Genomic DNA, 21,755 nt, shown 5'->3' on the forward strand with positions numbered 1-21,755 from the left:
TGGGGAGGAGGAGGGGGCCCCCCCACTTCGGGGGGGGGATTTACCTCGGGTATCCCTTGAGGGGACGGAGTGGGGGGGGTCGGGGAAGGCTTTGTGCGCCCCCCGGGGCCGCGGCGCAGCGCCCACCGGGTGTCCCGGTACCGCATCCCGGTGCCCCCGCGCACCCCGAGCATCCCGGGGGGGGGGGGCAATAGGACACCCCCCCCACACACACACGGCAGCCCCCCCTCCCGGTCCCGGTGCCGTTCCGCCCAGCTCCAAACGCTTCGGTTCCGCCCAGCACGGCCCCGGCCCGGTGCCTCCAGCCTCCCCTACCGGGCGCGCCGCGCCCTGCACCGGGCCGGTGCCGCGGCTGCAGCCGGTGGCGGCGGCGGCGGCGGCGGCGGGGCCCGGCCGCGGGGATGCGGCTGCGGCGCTGAAACGGGCGCGGCTCCGCTCCCCGCTCCGCTCCCGGTTCCCCGGCGGAGGCTCCGGTAACGGCGGAGTCCGCGCCTCCACCATGCGCCTCTTCCCCGGCCTCCTCCTGCTGCTCTCCGCCGGGTCCCCCGCGATGCAGGTAAGGGCGGGGAGGGGAAGGGGGGGGAACCGGGAGCTGTCCGACCCCCCCCCATCATCAGGATGCCCGGTTTGGCACCGGGGAATCCCCCAGCGCCTGCCCCCGGGGTGTCCCCGAAAGGGGTGGGGGGCGCGCCACCGGGCACCCCAAGGTGCGGGGGCGCACGGGGTGGGTGCCGAGCGTCGCCCCCATGTCCCCCCACCCGCCCCGCCTCGGGGGTCTGGGGACGTGGGGACACGGGGACGGCTCCGCGTCCCCTCCCTGGGGGTGAACCCCGGGTTTGGGACCCCCGTGGGGTGGCGGCGGGGACGAGGCGGGGGCCACGTGGGGACGCGCCTTCACACGTGGCCGCCGAGCACGAGGGACACAGCGGCGGCCTGGATCCGGGTGCAAGGGGGGGGGTCCCCAGGTTGTCCCCAGCTTGGGGACACCGAGGGGGTGTGAACGTCCCCTAGGGATGGAGCTGGGGGTGGTGGCAGGGGGGTGACACCCATGGGTGCTCCCCAGTGGGGTTTGGGGATGGGCGTGGGTGGCTTGGGTCCCCTGGGTGGCCCCGGGGTGGCACAGGACCACGTGCCGTCACCCCGCCGATGTCCCCATCCCCATGTGCCTCTCGGCCTTGTGCCAGTGGCAGTGCCACCATACCCGAGGGGACAAAGACACGAGGGGGGGGGTCTTTAAATTGTCCCCGTGTCCCCCACATCCCCACCGTGCCACCCGCACCACCCTCCGACCCACCCTGGCCCAGCTCAGCACAGCTGCTGCAGGAAGGGACTGGGGTTTTCCTGGAATAATGGGGGTCGGGGGTGTCCCTACCTGTCCCCCCCCCAAAAAAAAAAGAACCCCCAGGCCCACGGGTGGGCGGCCAGAGCCTCGTGGCGGGCCTGCAATTAGGCTTCTTCGTTATGAGCTGCTCGATATTCGGCGGCGGTTGTGCAGCCTGTTGAATATGCATGAGCCTGGCTTGCGTGGGTGGGGGGCCGCAGCCGCATCCCAAAAAGGGAGGGGGGGTTGCTTTTGTGGGATGCCGGGGCGATGCCCAGTGGAAACGGGGCTGGTTCCAGGTGGGATTTGGCATCTCCGTCCCCATTTGTGGCCCCTGCGTGGGGATGGGGCTGGGGGGGCCCCAAAGCAACCTCGGGGGCCATCCGGGGGGGCAACGGGGCAGGGATGGGATGTGGGGACCAAAGGGTGGGAGGGGGCTGTGGAGGGTTCCCAGCCATGTCCCCAAAATGTGCCCCCCCCAAAAAAAATGCCCCCCCGCCGCCCCTTTTGGGGTTGGGTTTGGGCTTAATGAGCTTTTTGTTCCCGCTCCGTGCTGGATGGGGACGCTGCAGCGGGGTAATAAAGTGGGGAGGAATTTGGGGGGGGGCCCACTATGGGGTCTCCCCATCCCCTGGCTGCTTGATGCCCCCGGGGTGAAGCTGCCACCCCAGAGGTGAAGCCCCCCCCCCCCCTCCCCAATCCTGGGCATCTGCCAGCACCGGGGCCTTGTCCCCATACCCAGGGGACACGGGGACATGGGGACAAGGGGACAGCCGGCCCTATAGGCGCTGCCCCATCCCCTCCATGGGGCCGGTGTTTGCAGCACAAAACCCCAACCCCCCCCACCCCGTTGGGGCTTTTTTTTTGGTTATCCCACCCATGGGTGCCAGCGTGGGGGAGCCTGTGCTGTGCGTGGCCGTCCCCACGCGGTGGCACTGCGTGACCGTGGCGAGGGCAGGAGCCGGAGGCCATAAAACGGGCTCAGAGCCTCGGTGGGGCCTCTGCACCGAGAGAGGGTCGGGGGTCTGCACCAGTGTGCTGAGTGTGTCGGGGCTCTGCATCACTGTGCTGAGTGTGTCAGGGCTCTGCATCACTGCACTGAGCGTGTTGGGGCTCTGCATTGCTGCACTCGATGTGTTGGGCTCTGCATCGCTGCACTGAGCGGGTCAGGTCTCTGCACCATTGCATGGAGCAGGTCGGGGCTCTGCATCGCTGCACTGAGCTGTTCAGGTCTCTGCATTGCTGCACTGAGCAGGTCGGGTCTCTGCAGCATTGCACGGAGCAGGTTGGGGCTCTGCAGTGATGCACTGAGCTGTTCAGGTCTCAGCACCAATGCATGGAGCAGGTCGGGGCTCTGCACTGCTGCGCTGAGCGGGTCAGGTCTCTGCAGCATTGCATGGAGCAGGTTGGGGCTCTGCATTGCTGCGCTGAGCTCTTCAGGTCTTTGCATTGCTGCATCAAGTGGTTCAGGTCTCTGCATCCCTGCACCGAGCGGGTCGGGGCTCTGCACCCTGCAGAGGGTGAGGGGACAGGCACGAGGAGGAGGTGAGGATTTGGGGGGGGGTCTCAGAGGGTCTGGAGCTCGGGGGTGGCTGCAGCCTCAAAGCAGGTTGGGGTGCAGAGGTCACTGCTATCACAGCTGGGGGGGGGGCAAGGGGGCCGGGGGTCCTGCTCCCCAAGTTGGGGGGCTCTGGGGGTCTTGCTCCTCAAATCAGGACCTGGGGGTCCTGTTCCCCAAAGTAGGGTCTTTGGGGGTGCTGCTCCCCCCAACCCGGGGGTCTCTGGAGGTCCTGCTCACCCCAAACTGTTGGCTGTAGGGGATCCTGCCCCCCCCCCAAAAAAAAAATGAGGGATCTCTGGGCTTCTTGCCCAAAAACAAGGGGCTCTGGATGTTCTGCTCCCCCCAAACCATTGGCTCATGGGGGTCCTGCCCCCCAAAATGAGGGTCTCTGGGGATGCTGCTTCCCCAAACCATTGTCTGGAGGGGGGAAGGGGTCCTGCCCCTCTCCCAGGTGGGGGTCCCTGGGGATCCTGTTCCCCCCCCCCCCAGGAGAGGGTCCCTGGGGGTCCTGCATCCCCCCCCCCAAATGAGGGTCCCTGGGGATCCTGCTCCCCCCAAACCATTATCTCGGTAGGTCCTGCCCCCAAAACCATTATCTCTAGGGAGGGGGGGGGTCCTTCTCCCATCCCAAATGAGCCTCCTTTTTCGGGGGGGGGGTGAGTTTTCCTTCCCCTAACCCCCCCCCCCCAACCCCCTTCCCATCCTTTCCCATCCCTTAACCCCTTTCCCATCCCATCCCATCCCACCCCCCGGGGGCGGGATAACCCCTACCCCCATTTTTTTTTTTTTAAATAAAAAAATAATAAAAAATAATTAATTAAATAAAAAATCTTTTAAAAAAGCCCAAAAAAAAGCCCGGGACCACCCCGTGCCGACGTCACGGCGGCGCTATAAGGGCGCCGAGCGCCGCTTCTTGGGCTCCGCAAGCGGCGGGGGCCGGTGCGGGGCTGAGCCCCCCGGTACCCGGCGGAGCCCCCGAATTTGGGAAGGGAGGGGAAAGGGGGGGGTGGAGGGGGGGGGCATGCGGCGGCTGGGGGGGGCGGCGGCGGCGAGATGACGGTGCCGCTGCTGAAGATCGGGGCCGTGCTGAGCACCATGGCCATGGTCACCAACTGGATGTCCCAAACCCTCCCCTCCCTGGTGGGGCTCAACGGCACCGCCGTGTCGCGGGCGGGGACCTCGGAGAAGATCGTGAGTGGGTTTTTGGGGGTGTTTTTTTTTTGGGGGGGGGGTTAAAATGGGGTACGGATGGGATTTGGGGATGGGGACGGGGGTGAGGAGCTGCCCTTGGGATGGGCAGGGGCTGGGATGCAGAGGTCCAGCATCGCCCCCCCCCCGGTAATATTTCCGTCCCCCCCCCGGTAATAAATGGGAGGAGGGAGAGGTGGGACCCCCCCCCAGCATGTTTATAGGGACCCCAAAGCATCGGGAGCCCCCCCCCATCTTCTTCATGGGGACCCCACAATATAGGGACTCCCCTCCCCCGGTTAGGGAGCACCAGGACCCCCCCCCATCCCCTTCATTGGGATCCCAAAACATCGGGACCCCCCCCCCATCTCCTTCATTGGGATCCCAAAACGTCGGGACCCCCCCCTAAACAGAAAGCATCGGGAACCCCCCCATCTCCTTCATTGGGACCCCACAATATAGGGACTCCCCTCCCCCGGTTAGGGAGCACCAGGACCCCCCCCCATCCCCTTCATGGGGACCCCAAAGCATCGGGACCCCCCCCCATCTCCTTCATTGGGATCCCAAAACATCGGGACCCCCCCCTAAACAGAAAGCATCGGGAGCCCCCCCATCTCCTTCACGGGGACCCCAAGGCATTGGGACCCCCCCGGTTAGGGAGCACTGGGACCCCCCCCCCGTTCCCTTCACAGGGACCCCAAAACATCGGGGACCCCCCCCCGGTTAGGGAGGGACCCCCCCATCTCCTTCACAGTGACCCCAAAACATCGGGACCCCCCCTAAAGAGAGAGCACCAGGACCCCCCCATCCCCGTCATGGGGACCCCAAAACATCGGGGACCCCCCCATCTCCTTCACTGGGACCCCAAAACATCGGGACCCCCCCGATTAGGGAGCAGTGGGACCCCCCCCTCCATTCCTGGGACCCCAAGGAACGGGGATCCCCTCCCCACCTACAAATGTGCAGGGACCCCACTGCCCCCCCCGGTCAGGTGCAGTGGGACCCCCCCCCCATTAATGGGGACCCCAAAGCACCGGACCCCCCCCACCCCATGCAGGGAGTGCTGGGAACCCCCCCATATTCATGGGACCCCAAGGAACCGGGTCCCCCCCCTATTTCCCGCCCCCCCCGGGTAGAGAGCACTGGGGATTCCCCGAATTTGGGGACCCCCCCGTGGGCGTGTGAACCCCCCCAGGTATGGGGACATCCCTTAGATATGAGGAGCCCCCTCTGATCACAGGGACCCCCCCCAATCATGGGGAGTCCCCCCCCCATTATAGGGACCCCCTCTGGGTATGGCCCCCCCCTGAAGTATGGGGAGACCCCCCCCAGGTATGAGGAACCCCCCCTTTGGGCACAGAGCCCCCAGCCCTCCCCCCTCTTGGGCAGTGCACTCCAGGACCCCCCCTCCCCAAAAAGAAGCCCGGAGCCCACTCAGGGGAAGAATCCCCAATTTTTAATATTTTTTTTTTTGGGGGGGGGGGGTCGTGGCCCCCTACGGGGTGTCCTGTCCCCCCCCAGACACAAAGCAGCCCCCCCACAGGACCCCCCTGCTCCCTGCAGCTGGGGGGGGGGGGCTCCAGGGGGGGTTTCTGGCCAGGGGAAGTGGGTGACCCCCCCCTCCATTTTCAAGTCCCCAAGCTGGGACCCCCCCCAAGTGTGTTGTGTCCCCCCCAAAAAAAAATTTATGGCATTAAAACCTGCGTGAGGAGCATGAGAATAAGTTGGGAGCAAAGCGGGGGGGGGACAGAAAACATTTTTTTTGGGGGGGGGGCTGCAACCGCAGCGCCAGGGCTGGTGATGCTGCAGGGGGGACCCTGGTGACGTGGGGGGGGTGTGGACACGACCCTCCTGTCCCCCCCCCACGACCCTTCTTGCCATAACCCCCCCCCAAAAAAAAAGCATCCCTCCCCGCGCTGCACCCCACTGCGGGGGGAATCCCACTGGGTGCTGCGGGTGCTTTGGGCACCCCCTTTCCCCCCCCCCCATCCAAAAGGGTCTCTCCCCATAGCCCCCACCCCACAGCCGCTATGGGGCGGGGGCTCCCTTGGGTGCCCCCCCCGGCCGAGCGTCTGTGGTGGCTGAGGATGAGCGCGGCGGCCTTCGTCACCGCAGCCCCCCCCTCACCCCCCCCCAGCGTGTCGCAGGGCAATTAGCGGCGCTGGGGGCGTTAATTAGTTAATCATTAGGCACTTTTTTTTTTGGGGGGGGGGAGAAAAATCGGTAATCAGCGGGACCGGGAGCGCCGCTCACGGGGTCAGGCTGGGAGTCGCAAAGTGCCGGGAGGTTTTTCTAGAAAACATTGTTTTTTTGGGGCGATTTTTTCTATTTTTTTTTTTTTTTTTTTTTTTTTTTTTTGGGGGGGGAGGGGGGGCGAAGGGATTAAATCCTAAAAGCGGAGGTTGGAGGGCGAGGTTTTTGGCCAGGCCCGGGGTTGAGAGGGGACCGCTGATGCTCAGGGACCCCCCCCATGGTGTCCCCAAAAGGATGGAGAGGGGCTGGCGGCCCCCCCAGCGCCCCCCCCCCCCCAGCCGAGGGTGTCAGCAGCGAGCAGGCAGCTTGCCCGAGGAGCTTTAATTAATAACCCCGTGACAGATTGCACAGGCCCTCGGCCGCCACGATGCGCCCCCCCCAACCTCCAGACCCCCCCACGGGGCACGAAGCATCCTCCCGGCCCCCCCCCCGGCAGCTTTTTGGCTTTTTGGGGTGCTCACAGCACCTCACAAAGCCCGGGGGGGCGGTGGGAGCATCGCTGCCAATTTGGGGCTCGGCGGCTGAATTGCGCCCCGAGCCCCCCCCGGGAAGAATTTACGAACGAGGGGGGGGGTCCCGGGGAACGTGGGTTGCGGATGCTCCGCGGGGCATCAGGGTTTACGAAGTGCGTCACGGCGCGCCCCGGGGCGTTTTTTGGGGGGAGATGGATGCTTTTTGGGGATGCATTTCGGGGATGCTTTTTGGGGATGCATTTCGGGGATGCTTTTCGGGGATGCTTTTTGGGGATGCTTTTTGGGGATGCTTTCCCCTGCTCGGGGATGCTCCGCGGGGCCGCTGCTCGGGATCGGGGCGACTTCCCAGCGCCGCCGGCTGCTCTCTCCCCAAAATTTGGCCACGGCCGTGCCCAAAAAAAATCCTTTCCCGGGGGAGCCCCCGAGCTCAAATCCAGGCAGAGTCCCTGGGCTTGTTGCAGGCGTCGGGGTCATTTATCTCCGAGGAAGCCGTTTTGGGGAGAGGGAGCCGAGCTCGCGGTCGATTTTCATAATTAATAATTCTGATTTACGCATGAAACGCGCAAATGGCCCGGCACAGACCAAAAACGCCGCTTTGGGGCGTGAATAAAGCAGGGGAATCTCCCCCTTCGGCTTCCCTGCCTTAAAATTGGGATGGGGAGGGAAGAAAAGGGGATAAACGCCCTGGCAGGAGGGCGAGCTGCTGACCCCCCCCCCTCTGCCCCACAGACCCTATTCCAGAGCCCCGATGAGGGCTGGCAGGTTTACACCTCGGCGCAAGCCCCCGATGGCAAATGCCTCTGCACCGCCGTCATCCCCGTGCAGGGCTCCTGCTCCCGGGACCTGCGCAGCCACCAGCTCCGCCAGCTGACCGAGAAGGTAAAAAAATCCCCATAGTTACGGGGAGTTTCTTTTTGGGGTGGGGAACAGCACCTGGGTGCAGGGTGGGCTGCTGGAGCAAGGATGCTGGCGGCGATGCTCGCGCTTGGCATCCTTGGTGCTCCTCCAGGCAGCCAGGCGCAGTCGTGGGGTGGCTGGGAGGGACTTCCAAGGAGGAATCATCCCCAAAAAAAAAGGGAAAAAAAAAAAAAGGAAATTAAAAAAAAAAGGAAATAAAAAAAGGGAAAAAAAAAAAAAGGAAATTAAAAAAAAAAAAAAAGGAAATAAAAAAAGGGAAAAAAAAAAAAAGGAAAAAAAAAAAAGCAGCAGAAGCCATCAATCGGCTCCTCTCTCCCCAAACCGACCCCGCGCGGTGGGATTGGGGCCGCGCGCGCCACCAGCCCGATTAAAGTTTGATCACAGCTCGCTGCGAAACGCCTCCCGAGCGGCTCCCATCAGAGGCGGCCCCCTAAATGCCAGCGCTAATAAATAAATCAGCGTTTGAGGAACACGGCCACGGCCGCCGCGTTTGAAAGCGTGGAAATGGAATCACTTCGCCGGGCTGCGGCGGATCAAATTAAAGAATGAAATGCTCGTAGGGCGGGCTGGGAAAAGTGGGCTCGGGTGGTTTATTTTAAAAAAAAACACAAATATCAGCCAAAGCGGGATGAGTAAAAGGTATCGCTTTATGCATTCGAGGGAAAATTGGTTTTGCAAATGTTTGCGCGAGCGGTGGAGCGGGAGCAGGGATGGGGACACCATGGGAAGATTCGGGTGCATACGGGCACCGAGCTGAATTACCCTAATTAGCAAGGCGGATTGGGTCGCTGGTAATTAACTCCCTGTCCCGCCACGCAGGTGCAGAACATCTCCCAGTCCATGGAGGTGCTGGACCTGAGGACCTACCGGGACCTGCAGTACGTGCGCAACACCGAGGCGCTGATGAAGGGTTTGGACTCCAGGCTGCGCGTGGCCGCTGAGAGCCAGAAGAGCCTCAACGCCAAAAGCTTCCAGGTGAGCCCAAAAATCCTTGGGTGATGCTCGGGGTGGCTGCAGGGTGCGTGGCCTGGGGGGGGTCGTCGGTGGTGGTGGGCTCAGATTGTGAGCGCAGAGGCCAGCATCAGCATCCTCGTGGGGGTCCGGGTGTGACAGCATCCCCGTGGGGGTCCCAAAAGTGAGCATCCCTTTGGTGATCCCAAACCGAGCATCCCTGCGGTGATCCCAAACTGAGCATCCCTGCAGGGATCCCAGAACCGAGCATCCCCACGGTGGTCCCGAAACTGAGCATCCTCCTGGTGGTCCCATACCCGAGCATCCTTGCAGTGATCCCAAACCGAGCATCCCTGCAGGGATCCCAAACTGAGCATCCCTGCAGTGATCCCAGAACCAAGCATCCCCGTGGTGGTCCCGAAACTGAGCATCCCTGTGGTGGTCCCAAACTGAGCATCCTCCTGGTGGTCCCATACCCGAGCATCCCTGCGGTGATCCCAAACCCAGCATCCCCATGGTGACGCCGTGATGCCACGTGGCCAGGACGGCCGTGACGGCCAACTCCCAGCCCAGCCAGCCTCAACGAGTCACCTTTAATTAAACGGCCACCTTTAATTAAATGCGACGCTGCTCTTCCCCAGCCAAGGCCCCATTCCCACCTGGCGAGGGGCAGCTGCGAGCGCCGGGTGCCAACAGCTGCAGCCCACACGCCGATGCCGCCGGCCCCGCGCCCCTCCAAATCCCGTTTTGGGATTATTTGGGTTTATTTTGGGAACCTCTCGGCTTCATCCTGACAGCTCAGGCGTGTTTCTGCCTCGGGAGCTTCTTGGCACTGAACACGGCCGGAGGAGGCTCGGGGCCCTGCCAGTTGCAGGGGCGAGGCATTGATTAAACACCGGGGCTGCAGCAAAGCTCGATGGTTTAATTGCTGCAGGAGGTGTTGGCCCCCGGTCCGGGATGCGATCCTGCCCTAAAATGACAGGCGAGGAGGGAGAAAAGGCACAGGAAAATCAAGTCATTGCCTGGCCGAGGTCAAAGTGCCCTCAACCTTCTCCTTGGGCTAAAATAAGCAGATTTTTTTACATCCCCGACCCGGTGGAGGGGGGAAATTCTGCTCCCGTTCCCTCATCCCTCGCTGCGCACAGCATCTGTGCACGCTCCCACCCTGTGCGTGAAGTGACAATTAATTTCCACCCACCCAGGCGGATTTTTGGGGTGAACCGGGGGCCGTCCTGACAGCCAGACATCACGGGGCGAGCACAGCCTTAATTTAAGGAGTGTTTCTCTTTTTTTTTTTTTTTTGTTTTTTTGATTTTTGTCCCCCTAAGCAGGAGCTCAAGGACAAGATGACGGAGCTGCTGCCGCTGCTGCCCGTGCTGGACCAGTACAAGGCGGACACGCGGCTGATCGTGCACCTGAAGGAGGAGGTGAGGAACCTCTCCGGGAGCCTGCTGGCCATCCAGGAGGAGATGGGCGCCTACGACTACGAGGAGCTGCAGCAGCGGGTGCTGATGCTGGAGGCGCGGCTGCACGCCTGCATGCAGAAATTGGGTACGGCGGAATCCCGGAGCTCACCGCTCCCATGGGATGCTCCTGCTTGGGGGGGGTTCCTAGGGGGAATTTTGGGTGGGGGGGTTCTCCCAACCCCGGTGACAGCAGTGTCCCCTTCCTGGTTCATCCCATATCCAGCTCCCCTTTTTGGCAGCTTCCCATCCCTCTGCCCCATCCCTGTGTCCCTGCCGAGCTCCGGTTCCTGCTGCGGGATGCCCTGGGGAACCTGAGGAAGCCCCACGTGTCCCCCCCCTCATAACCCCGCTCCCTGTCCCCCTCCCCAGGCTGCGGGAAGCTGACGGGCGTCAGCAACCCCATCACCATCCGCGCCTCGGGCTCCCGCTTCGGGTCGTGGATGACCGACACGATGACGCCCAGCGCCGACAGCCGGGTGAGTGCCGGGGACACCCCCGAGGACACCCCCAGGGACAGCGGGGACAGCCCTGCCCGGGCTTCCCATGGCTCCAGCACGGGTCTTTTGTGGGTGTCTTACCCCAAAAACCCTCCCAGCCCCAGCAGAGGGGGGTTTCGAAGTGGTCAACCTCCAGCTCAGCGGGGTTGGAGTTGAAGTTTTGCAGAATTTCTGCGCGCAATTTGGGGTGCGCCCATGGTGCAAACTGCCTGGTGTGCAACACTCCTCGGTGCACGCTCTCTGGGGTGCACGCTGCCCGTGCAGTCAGGATACACGCTTTTTGGGTTGTGCATGCTTTTTGGGGTGCACACCTGGTGGTGCACGCTCTCGGGGTTGCACACAAGCTCTCCAAGCTGCACGCTACCTGGGGTACACCTGCATGCCCCCACTCTCTGGGATGCATCCCCCCTGGTGCATGCTCTCAGGGGTGCGTGCACCCTGTTGCACACTCTCTGGGGTGCACGCCCCCTGTTGCACGCTCTTCAGGGCACAAGCCCTCTGCAACGTTGCTTGCAGGACACGTGCTGCCTCCATAGATTGCCACCAAGTACTAGTGCAGGGAACGGGGCCGTGCAAGGTGCAGGGGGTCCATGCAAGGTGCAGGGGGTCCGTGCAATGTGCAGGGGGTCCGTGCAAGGTGCAGGGGGTCCGTGCAATGTGCAGGGGGTCTGTGCAAGGTGCAGGGGGGCCGTACAAGGTGCAGGGGGTCCGTGCAAGATGCAGAGGGGCCGTGCAAGGTGCAGGGGGTCCGTGCAAGGTGCAGAGGGTCCGTGCAAGGTGCAGAGGGGCTGTGCAAGGTGCAGGGGGTCCGTGCAAGGTACAGGAGGGCTGTGCAAGGTGCAGGGGGTCCGTGCAAGGTGCAGGGGGTCTGTGCAAGGTGCAGGAGGGCCATGCAAGGTGCAGGGGGTCCGTGCAAGGTGCAGGGGGACCGTGCAAGGTGCAGGGGGTCTGTGCAAGGTGCAGGAGGGCCATGCAAGGTGCAGGGGGTGCCATGCACACCCTACAGCCCACCCCATCATCTCGAGGCCAGGCGTTTGGGCCGCTCACCCCTCACCCTCTCCCGCCGCAGGTCTGGTACATGGACGGCTACTACAAGGGCCGGCGCGTGCTGGAGTTTCGGACGCTGAACGACTTCGTCACGGGGCAGAACTTCGTGCAGCACCTCCTGCCTCACCCCTGGGCCGGCACGGGCCACGTGGTCTTCAACGGGTCCCTCTACTACAACAAATACCAGAGCAACGTGGCCGTCAAGTACCATTTCCGCTCGCGCAGCGTCCTGGTGCAGCGCAGCCTGGCCGGCGCCGGCTACAACAACACCTTCCCTTACTCCTGGGGGGGCTTCTCCGACATCGACTTCATGGTGGACGAGAGCGGGCTCTGGGCTGTCTACACCACCAACCAGAACGCCGGCAACATCGTGGTGAGCCGCGTGGACCCGCAGACCTTGGAGGTGCTGCGCAGCTGGGACACCGGGTACCCCAAGCGCAGCGCCGGCGAGTCCTTCATCATCTGCGGCACGCTCTACGTCACCAACTCCCACCTGGCCGGCGCCAAGATTTACTTTGCCTACTACACAAACACTTCCAGCTACGAGTACACGGATATTCCCTTCCACAACCAGTACTCCCACATATCCATGCTGGACTACAACCCGCGGGAGAGGGTGCTCTACACCTGGAACAACGGCCACCAGGTCATCTACAACGTCACGCTCTTCCACGTCATAAAGACGTCGGGCGAGCTGTGACCCCGCGCCGGACTCTCCTCCGCTCGCCCCGTTCCTGCTCTTTATTTTTCTACGCCTCTCTCGGGGACGGAGCCTTCCTCCTCCTCCTCTTCTTCGATGATTTTTTTTTTATTTTATTTTTTTACATTTCTTTGGTTTCTCCCCGCGGTTCATGGCGCATGGATCTCGTCTGCCTTCATTTGAGCTCGCCTTGGTTGGTTCTGTTTTTTTTTTTTTTCTTTTTCCCCCGATTTTCTTTATTTTGACGGCAAATAAAAGCAGTCTCTTTGACATTTGATGAGGCTCGTGCTTTTATTATTATTATTATTTTTTCCCCCGCTCTTTTTATGATCTGGCGCTCAGCAGCTCGGTTGTCTCTCCTGCGTCCCCCCTCTGCAGCCGGCTGCGTTCCTCCAGATGTGCCGGAGCCGTTGTTTACGGGCATGTTTAATGCATGCGGGTGCGGCGCCGGGGAAATGACAGCAGAGCCGAGCAAGGCAAGAGGAAGGGAAAATGCAGCACAGCTGCGGCGAGCGGCTGGAGCAGGCGCTGCAAGGGCAGCGAGCCCCAAAACGGGCACCCAGAGGGGTCGGGGCGGCGGGAACCTGGCCCCTGGGTGGGGGGGAAGGATGGAGGGGATGGGATGGAGAGGTTCAGGGGATGGAGAGGTTCAGGGGATGGAGGGGATGGGGAAGATGAGGGGATGAAGGGGTTCAGGGAATGGGAAAGATGAGGGGATGGAGAGGGATGGAGGGGGTTCAGGGGATGGAGAGGTTCAGGGGGTGAAGGGACAGAGGGGATGGAGGGGTTCAGGGGATGGAGGGGCTCAGGGGATGGAGGAGGTGGAGAAGATGAAGGAGTGGAGGGGATGGAGAAGATGAAGGGCTGGAGGAGGTGGGGATGGAGGGGATGGAAATGATGGTGAGGATGGTGGAGATGAAGGGGAGGAAGGAGATGGAGGAGACAGAGTGGATGGAAGGAAGGAAAGGATGGAGAGGCCGGAGGAGGTGGGACAGAGGGGGGGGTGGTGACAGCGAGGCCAAAGGGGTGGGGGACAGGAGGACCTGTGGGTGGAGGTGGCAGAGGGGCTGGTGCCAGGCCTTGACAGGAATCCCCCCAACCTGGCAAACCTCCAGGGGTGGATTTGGGCACAGCCCAGCCCGCTCCAGCCTCGATGATCAGTTTGTTGTGGGGGGGCTTCAGCTTGGGCAGGGGGGAACGAGCTTGGGCGGGGGGAACCAGCAGCCCTGGGAGCTTCACATAACGAAATTGGGGTGACCAAGGGGTTCGGAGGTGGTCAGACCCCCCCTTGTGCGCCCCTTCTGCAGCGCACCATTGGCACTGGGGTGCTCCGGGTCTGGGGGCTGCCCCCCAGCAGCGCCTCTGCCCCAGCCCCAGTGACTGGGATGGGAGCGGGGGCTCAGCCAAGCCCCCCTCCAGCCCCATTTGGCGCCGTGGCTCGAGGCTCGCTCATGCAGGGACTTTAATTTGCTGCTGGGGCCGGCGGCCAAGAGCGAGGCACGACCCTGGCACGGGCAGGGCGGGCATCGAGCAGAGCCAGGGGAGGAGGAGGAGGAGGAGGAGGAGGAGGAGGAGGAGGAGGAGGAGGACAGGGCTCAGCCCCGTGTGCGATGCACAAACGCCCGGCTGCTGGCTCCAGGCAGCGGATGGCAAATCCCCTGCAAGGGTGATTTAGCAATTAATGCCTGAGCAAGGCTCCCCGCCTCGGTGAGGCCGTATCCAAGCGACCCGTGGGCCGCAGACATCAATGCGGGGCCGGGCTGCAGCACGGCTGCTGCGAGGAGCCCTCGTTTGTCAGCAGCAGCTTCCAGCAGCGCCAGGGGCTTTTCTCCAGGCTGCTAAAAGGGGCGCTCAGCAAGGCGTGCAAGCCCCATCCCATCCCAATCGCCTTCCCCTTCCCCTCCTCATCCCATTCCCATCCTTATCTTGACCCCATTCCTCTCACCGTCCCCATCCCATATCCATTCCATCCCCATCCCATCCTCCTCCCTATCCCCATCCCATCCCAATTCAATCCTCATCCCTACGTCTGTCCCATCCCATTGACACCCCATCCCATCCTATTCCGTCTGTAATCCCCATCCACTCCCATATCCACATCTCGTCCCCGTCTCCATCCCCATCTCTTTCCCTATCCCCACCCCATAGACATTCCCATCCCCATTGCATCATCATCCCTATCCCTATCCTCACCCCCATCCCATTCCTATGCCCATCCCATCCCCATCCCAATGCCCTTGCCCATCCCGTCCCATCCTAACCCATCTCATCCTCACCCCATCCCATCCCATCCCCATCCCATCCCCATCCTCATCCCATCCTCATCCCATCCCCATCCTCATCCCATCCCCATCCTCATCCCATCCCCATCCCATCCCATCCCCATCCCATCCCATCCTCATCCCATCCCCATCCCCATCCCCATCCCCATCCTCATCCCATCCCCATCCTCATCCCATCCCCATCCCATCCCATCCCCATCCCATCCCATCCTCATCCCATCCCCATCCCCATCCCCATCCCCATCCTCATCCCATCCCCATCCCATCCCCATCCCAATCCCATCCTCATCCCATCCCATCCCAATCCCATCCCATCTCATCCTCATCCCATCCCCATCCTCATCCCATCCCCATCCCATCCGATCCCCATCCCATCCCCATCCTCATCCCATCCTCATCCCATCCCCATCCCATCCCATCCCACAGCCCCAGCCCCTTCTCCCCAAATTCCCTTCCCCTTCTCCGTGACCACCCAAACCCAGCACAGATTCTCCTCCTCCGAGGCCACAAAACGCCACCGAGCCCGACGGCTCGCTAACGAAAATTAATGGGGTGAGCGAAAGCTCTGGGGGACAGCGAGGGCAGCGTGCCCTTATCCCCGCCACCAGCACCTGGGGCACGCATCCTGAATTGCTCAGCATCCCGTGTGCCCCCCCCCAGCACTCGGGGCCGAGCCGGTGGCCCCGTGGGAGCGGAGGCGACGCGGCGAGTGCTGCAGTGCAGCTGCCGGTGACGGCGCGTTGGCTCGGGGAGAAAAAACGCTGCCTTGCCTCCGCGCCGTCGGAACGGCTGCGAATGGGGAAAAAGGGGAGGGGAGGAAAAAAAAAAAAATGAAAAAAATAAATAAATCAGCCAAACGCAGGGTGTTTAATAACCTGACACGTGGAGAAAGCCTGCTGGAAAGCAGCCTGTCGCCCTGCCCGAAATCACTCATCCTGCAGGCTGGGTTTTTCCAGCCGATTGTGATTCCTGCGAAGGCGCAGCCCGGCCGGGAGGCGCATTGGTTATTCCGCTCCCATCCCAGCTGGGGACTCAGCACCACGCTGGGCATTTTCCCCCGATATTTCCCCCAATAATAGGATGGTTCCTTCCCTCCCTCCCCCTCCAATGCATCCAAAAAGTGCCCCAAAACCACGAAAACCTCCCCGGAATGGCTATGAGGGATGCGAAGGTGGCGTCCCAAGGCTCTCCAGGCACCAGCCCTCCCGTTCCTAACGAGCTTCGTCATTAAGCGTCAGCAGATCCACACCCCCGCGCCCTCCCGAGCCGGGGATTCGGCGCTAATCATGTTTACTGCAGAGACTTATTGTTGTGTTCTCAGCCGCCGTTCCCGTCACGGCCCGCCGGGGACTTTCCCCCGACCGAAAGGCAGCGGGAGCTCGATAATTGAGGCTTATTTATGGAAGGGAAGCGGGGAGCTAAAACCGGCCGCCAAAAAAAAAAATGAGCGCTGGGCTCTGCTCCGTCAGCCTCCGGCGTGCTGAGATTTACACCTCGGCCTCCCCACGGGACCTCCAGCTCCCCGCTCCGGGCTTTTAGCATCCATCGGGGGTGGGAGATGCGTCCCCGGGTGGATTTATGGCCGCTGGAGATAGCGGCGAGGTCGGGGGCTGTTGGTGGAGGAAGCCATCCATCAGCAGCCTCCGTCCTCCCCGGGTGAGGTCGGGCCTCCCACCAGCACCACCCCACTGGTGGGCGACTGGTCGGGACTGGGCGCCGTGGCTCAAACAGGCAGCGAGCCCAAAAGTAGTGCGCACGGATATTTTGTCCATAATGCACGGAGCTGCAGCCTAAATTGTGTCGTTGGATGGGGATGGGGTGGGGATGGGGGAGGAATTGGGATGGGTTGGGGTTGGGGTTGGGATGGGGTTGGGATTGGGTTGGGATGGAGTTGGGGTTGGGGTTGGGATTGGGATGGGGTTGGGATGGGATAGGGATGGAGCTGGGGTTGGGATGACATGGGGATGGGATGGGGATAGAATTGGGATTGGGATGGGATGGGGATGGGGATGGAGTTGGGGTTGGGGTTGGGATGGGATGGGGATGGGGTTGGGATGTGGATGGAGTTGGGATGGGGATGGGGATGGGATTGGGATTGGGATGGGATAGGGATGGAGTTGGGGTTGAGATTGGGATGGGATGGGATGGGGATGGAGCTGAGGTTGGGGTTGGGATGGGATGGGGATGGGGTTGGGATGTGGATGGAGTTGGGATGGGGATGGGATTGGGATGGGATAGGGATGGAGTTGGGGTTGGAATGGGGACTGGGTTGGGGTTGGGATGGGGATTGGGATTGGGATGGAGTTGGGATTGGGATGGGGATGGGGTTAGGATGGGGTTTGGGGTGGGGTTGAGATGGGGATAGGGTTGTGTTGGGGATGGGATGGGAATGGGAATAGGGACAGGGATGGGGTCGGGATGAGAATAGGGCTGGGAATGGAGATGTAGATAGGATGGAGATAGGGATGAGGATTGGGATTGGGATTGGGATTGGGGTGGGGATGCCATGGAGCTGCCAGCATCTACCTCTTACCCCAACACCCCATCAACACACCCCAGAGCCCCCCAAAACCTCCCACCCCCCAACCCTTGGGCAGCCTGCCCCTTTAATATTTAACGTGAGATTAAAGCCAAATCTAGGGGGATTTTTTTTTTTTTTTAATTCCAGTGTATCACGAAATGAGCTATGAATAAAACTTAACTTGGGCAGAAGAGGATTTATTTATGAGTTTCAGCTGAAATTTGCTCCGCCAGGGCCCCGAGCGGAGCAGGCAGGAATACAGATGAGCTCCAGCTTCCAGCGATGCCAGCCAGCAGCTGGGGAAGCTGCAGGTATAAATTTTACCCCCCCCCCGCCTTCCTCCCTCCCCATATCCCGGCCCCGACGCCTGATTTTTTGTCTTTTATTTGGATTATTCCGGCGCTGTTTGCTCTCCGAGGAAATTACAGCCGGGAAGCTCGGGGGCTCCTCGGGGATGCTCCTCGTGCCCCCCACAGGGCAAAAGCCATCTCCACAATGGGGTTTTTCCCCCCATTTTTCCCCATTTCCCCCAAATCGAGCCCCCCATCCTCACAGGATGAGCACCCCAAGGCTGAGCATGCCCCCCCCCCCCCCCCCCAAATCAGGAAAACCAATTTACGTCCATCTTTAATTAATTAGCTCCAGCTAATGAAAGCATCGCGTTTCCACCAAGACCCAGGATCCCAGGGTCCAGCCCGGCATCGCAGCAATATTTGGAAATTAAACCGATAAATAATAGATGCTCACCGTTAATGAACTGATTTTTAAATGGAGATACTTTATTTATTTATATATATTTTTTTAAATTCGCGACTTTTCTGCTCTCGGGAAAGTCATTAGCACCTGCCTGGGAGCAGAATTAAGTCGGCGAGCAGTAATCGATTCCTTTTATTAGCAAATTGCGAGGCGCTTTAATATTTATTGGTTTATTGTTCAGGAATCAGCTGGGAGGAAAATGCCCCTCTCCCCCTCCCGAATCCCACGCAAAGTTCCGAGAATTAAATTTATTAGGGGTATAAATTTATAATGGCTTAACTCGCTACACAGATGGAATATATATCGCTAATGTAATTTTCCAAACCAGTGATGAGCGTGTCTGAGGGATTTTTTACGGCAAAGTAATACAGTCTAATATATTGCAGAACAGCAAAATATATTAGATATGTATATGAAACACATCCAAAAAAAATAAAAAAAATAAAAGGGATGATGGATTGTGCTGTGCTGCACCCAAAGTGCTGGGGATGCTGCTTGGCTGAGATGCTCGGCGCCCACGGGGACTGCGTGGGGACAGCACGGGGTGGGGGAGATGCTGATCCCCCCCCCCCCAGGATCCTGAGTGGTCCCTAAAAAGTGTCCCGGGACCCCCAAAATCTCAGCCCCTGGCTTTCTGCCTCCCTCCTGCTGCTCCCCCGAAGCCAGCGCCTTCCTCCCGCAGCCCGAAATGGCCTCGTTATGCCAAGGAGCTCGTTTAAGCGAGGCCAATTTCGGTCCCTGGCACGTCTAAATGAGCTGGGCTGCTTCCCTCTCCTCCTCGCTTCCCAAGGTTAGCGCGCATGAGTGGCTCTGGAAAAAAAAAAAAAAAAAAAGAAAGAAAAAAAAAAAGAAAAAAAGGAGGAAAGAGAAAAAAAAAGACAAACGGGGTCTAATTGGCTTAATGGGGGCTAATTGGTTTCCAAAAGCCGCCTCTCCCCTGACCCAAGGAATTGGCATTGCCTCTCCCTCCCTTCTTCCTTCTCCCTTTCCTTCCCTCCCTCCTTCCATCCCTCTTTCCTTCCATCCTGCATCCATCCTTCCTTCCTTCTCCCTTTCCTTCCTTCCTTTCCCCCTTCCCTTCTTCTTCTATTCCTCCCTCCTTCCTTTCTTCCATCCTTCCTTTTCTCTTTCCATCTGCCCTTCCTTCCATCCCTCCCTCCCTCCTTCTCCCCTTCCTTCCTTCCTGCCCTTCCTCCTTTGCTCCTTCCATCTCCTTCCTTCCCTCCTTTCCTTCCTCCCTCCCTCCTTCCTTCTCCCCTTCCTTCCTTTCTTCCTCCATCCCTCCCTCCCTCCTCTATTTCTTTCCTTCCTTCCTGCCTTTCCCTCCTCCTTCCATCCTTCCCTCCATCCCTCCCTCCTTCTCCCCTTCCTTCCCTTCCTCCTTTACTCCCCCCATCCCTTTCCATCCCTCCTTTCCTTCCTCCATCCCTTCCTCCTCCATTTCTTTCCTTCCTGCCTTCCCTTCCTCCTCCCATCCTTCCCTCCCTCCTTCTTCTATCCATCCTTCCCTCCATCCATCTCTCCTTCCTTCCCTTCCTCCTTCCATCTCTTTCCATCCCTCCTTTCCTCCCCTCCTTTCCTTCCTTCCTCCATCCATCCCTCCTTCCTTCTCCCTTTTCTTCCTTCCTTCCCTCTCTCCTTCCATCCTTCCCTCCCTACCTCCTTCTCCCTTCTTTCTTTCCTTCTTTCCTTCCTTCTCTTCCTTCCCTCTCTCCTTCCATCCTTCCTTCCCTCCTTTCTATCCCTCCTTCTTTCCTTCCATCCATCTCTCTCTGCCCGCCCAGCAGAGCCCAGACCCCCCTAATCACCCCCCCGGCTCCTCCTCCCCCCCCGCAGCTGGGGCAGCCCCAGCCCTATATCAGCAGCAGCTGCCCCCCTCCAGCAGCCCCTGCCTGCCCCCACCGCCCCTCCAGCCCCAAAATGCAGCAGGCTGAGAGCAGCACTCGTCCCTTCAAGCAGAGGAAGAGCCTGGGTGGGTCCCTGGGGGGTGGAGGATGAGGATGATGAAGGATGGGGATGGGGATGGGGGGTGCTGTGCTCACTGCTCCCCCCTTTTTTCTCCCACAGCCACCAGGATGCACGAGGTGACGGAGATCCGCATCAAATACCCCAACAAAATCCCGGTGAGGGCTGCACCCCGCTCCCTTCCCACCCCCCAAAAATGAGCCTGGGGGCTCTTGGGCTCTTCCCCAAACCTCAGCATCCCAAACGAGTCCCCAGTGCCCCCCTCCCCAGGACCTTGAGCAGCCCCAAGGGTGGTACCTTCTCCCCCCAGGAGCAGCTTCAAAGACCTGCTCTGCTTCCCTGCGCCCCCCCTGCAAGCCCCCCGAGCCCCCCAGCCCCTGTCTCGTCCCCCCCAGCCTCTTCTCCCTGCTGCAGGTGGTGGTGGAGCGCTACCAGAAGGAGAAGAACCTCCCCCCCTTGAGCAGGACCAAATTCCTGGTGTCCCAGGACCTGCCCCTGGCCCAGTTCGCTGTCACCCTGCGGTAAGCGGAGAGGGACACGGAGGGGTCTGGGGGCTTAATTTGGGCAAGGGGGGGGCATTGACACCCCCATCTGGATGCAGCTGATGCTGCAAAACCCAACTTGGAAGCTGCTGCTTCAGGCATTTGCCCCACCGGACATGCCTTAATTAGCCTCAGCCTGATGTAATTAGCCTCTTGCAATTAGCTGAGAGCTTTTGCTCGCCAACGTCTCCAACCTGCCCAAGCCCTGCAAGCGAGCAGCATCTGGCCACGAGTTTGGGACCCCCCCCCTGCTGTGCCCCATCTGCTTGAGCTCTAAGAGGCTGGGGGAGGATGCAGGTGAGCTCTGCACCTCTCCTCTGGGTGTTTTTTTTTGGGGGTCCTGCCCCCGCCAACCCCCCGCAAAACTCACCCCCGTGCCCCCCCTCCCCTTGCCAGGTCGCGTCTCTGCCTGGCCTCCTCGCAGACCCTCTACCTGCTGGTGAACAACAGGGGGCTGCCCAACATGACCGTCACGATGCAGGAGCTCTATCGCGACAACAAGGATGAGGACGGCTTCCTCTACCTCACCTACGCCTCCCAGGAGATGTTTGGGGGGCTCCTTCCCCCGCAGCCCCCATCCAGCCCCGACCTCGCCCCCTCCCCGGTTGCGCTTTGATGGCCGTGGCTCTGTCCCGGTCCCAACCCCTTAATCTTTGGGATTTAGGCCCAAATCGCTCCCCTGTTGCAGCAGGGGCTGGTGCTGGCTCGCTCGGGGCCACGCAGAGATTTTTTCTTTTTTGGGGGGGTTTTGTGCAAATCTTTGCAGCCCAAGAGCCACGTGGAAACCTTGGGCTTCTCTAAGCCACTTTGCTCTCCTAATAGGATTGGGGCTGAGGAGCTGGGTGGGTTGTGGGGTTTTTGTGCTAAGCTGCTGCTGGAATAAAAGAGAATGAGGGTGGGCTGGTTCCCCTGGTCATCAACCTGGCTTCATTTCTGGCTTTACTGGGGAGAAAACATAAAAAGGGGCAAGGATTTTGCTCCCCATATTGGATATGGGGCAAAAGCAGCCCCTGGAGCAGCTCCCCATGTCCCTTCCCTGCTCAGAGCCTGGGGTTGAGCCCCCCATCATCCCCCCCCCGAGGGGACACGGGGCAAAAAGCTGCAGCAGAGCTTCAAGCTGGGCTCAAATTTTGGCGTGGTGCTGTGAGTCAGGCACTGCTGCAAAGCGCTGCTTAAATATTTAAGGCTTCCCTTGCGAGAAAAGTGCCTCGTCACCCTGGGTGAGTATTTCACGCACGTTTTTACGGTGGCAAACGTTAATAAAGAAGCTCTAAAATTAGCCGCCGCCGGCAGCAGGAGCTGGGGCCCTGATGT

General features: G+C 60.8%; 2 protein-coding genes across 5 annotated transcripts; both read left to right on the forward strand.

The window, feature by feature from the left end:
* Window positions 1-313: 313 nt before the first annotated feature.
* Window positions 314-12,652, forward strand: OLFM2 (olfactomedin 2). 4 transcript variants are annotated; one of them, XM_068664526.1, is made up of 6 exons: window positions 314-556; window positions 7,526-7,675; window positions 8,534-8,689; window positions 9,994-10,216; window positions 10,501-10,607; window positions 11,698-12,652. In XM_068664526.1, exons 1-6 carry the CDS (start codon window positions 500-502, stop codon window positions 12,373-12,375), a joined length of 1,371 nt encoding a protein of 456 aa, XP_068520627.1. In that variant the 5' UTR covers window positions 314-499; the 3' UTR covers window positions 12,376-12,652. The 4 variants fall into 4 exon arrangements, with proteins under 4 accessions (XP_068520627.1, XP_068520628.1, XP_068520629.1 ...); XM_068664527.1 differs by having other exon boundaries at window positions 317-556; window positions 9,997-10,216; XM_068664528.1 differs by lacking the exon at window positions 314-556 and adding an exon at window positions 3,889-4,073.
* Window positions 12,653-19,788: 7,136 nt separating this feature from the next.
* On the forward strand, window positions 19,789-21,361 carry LOC137846417 (microtubule-associated proteins 1A/1B light chain 3C-like). Its single transcript, XM_068664354.1, has 4 exons — window positions 19,789-19,906; window positions 20,002-20,057; window positions 20,314-20,420; window positions 20,838-21,361. The coding sequence occupies exons 1-4, from the start codon at window positions 19,855-19,857 to the stop codon at window positions 21,055-21,057; spliced, it is 435 nt and encodes a 144-aa protein (XP_068520455.1). The 5' UTR covers window positions 19,789-19,854; the 3' UTR covers window positions 21,058-21,361.
* Window positions 21,362-21,755: the final 394 nt, after the last annotated feature.

This window comes from Anas acuta, chromosome 32 (assembly GCF_963932015.1).
Source record: "Anas acuta chromosome 32, bAnaAcu1.1, whole genome shotgun sequence".
In the NCBI taxonomy this organism is placed as follows: domain Eukaryota; kingdom Metazoa; phylum Chordata; class Aves; order Anseriformes; family Anatidae; genus Anas; species Anas acuta.

Bases quoted from the DNA above. Each gene is read 5' to 3' on its own strand.
- OLFM2 (XM_068664528.1), top strand. From the start codon at position 3,936: ATGACGGTGCCGCTGCTGAAGATCGGGGCCGTGCTGAGCACCATGGCC. The intron at 4,074-7,525 runs GTGAGTGGGTTT...TCTGCCCCACAG, and splicing joins CGGGGACCTCGGAGAAGATC to ACCCTATTCCAGAGCCCCGA. The intron at 10,608-11,697 runs GTGAGTGCCGGG...CTCCCGCCGCAG, and splicing joins CGCCCAGCGCCGACAGCCGG to GTCTGGTACATGGACGGCTA.
- LOC137846417 (XM_068664354.1), top strand. From the start codon at position 19,855: ATGCAGCAGGCTGAGAGCAGCACTCGTCCCTTCAAGCAGAGGAAGAGC. The intron at 20,058-20,313 runs GTGAGGGCTGCA...TCCCTGCTGCAG, and splicing joins AATACCCCAACAAAATCCCG to GTGGTGGTGGAGCGCTACCA. The intron at 20,421-20,837 runs GTAAGCGGAGAG...TCCCCTTGCCAG, and splicing joins CAGTTCGCTGTCACCCTGCG to GTCGCGTCTCTGCCTGGCCT.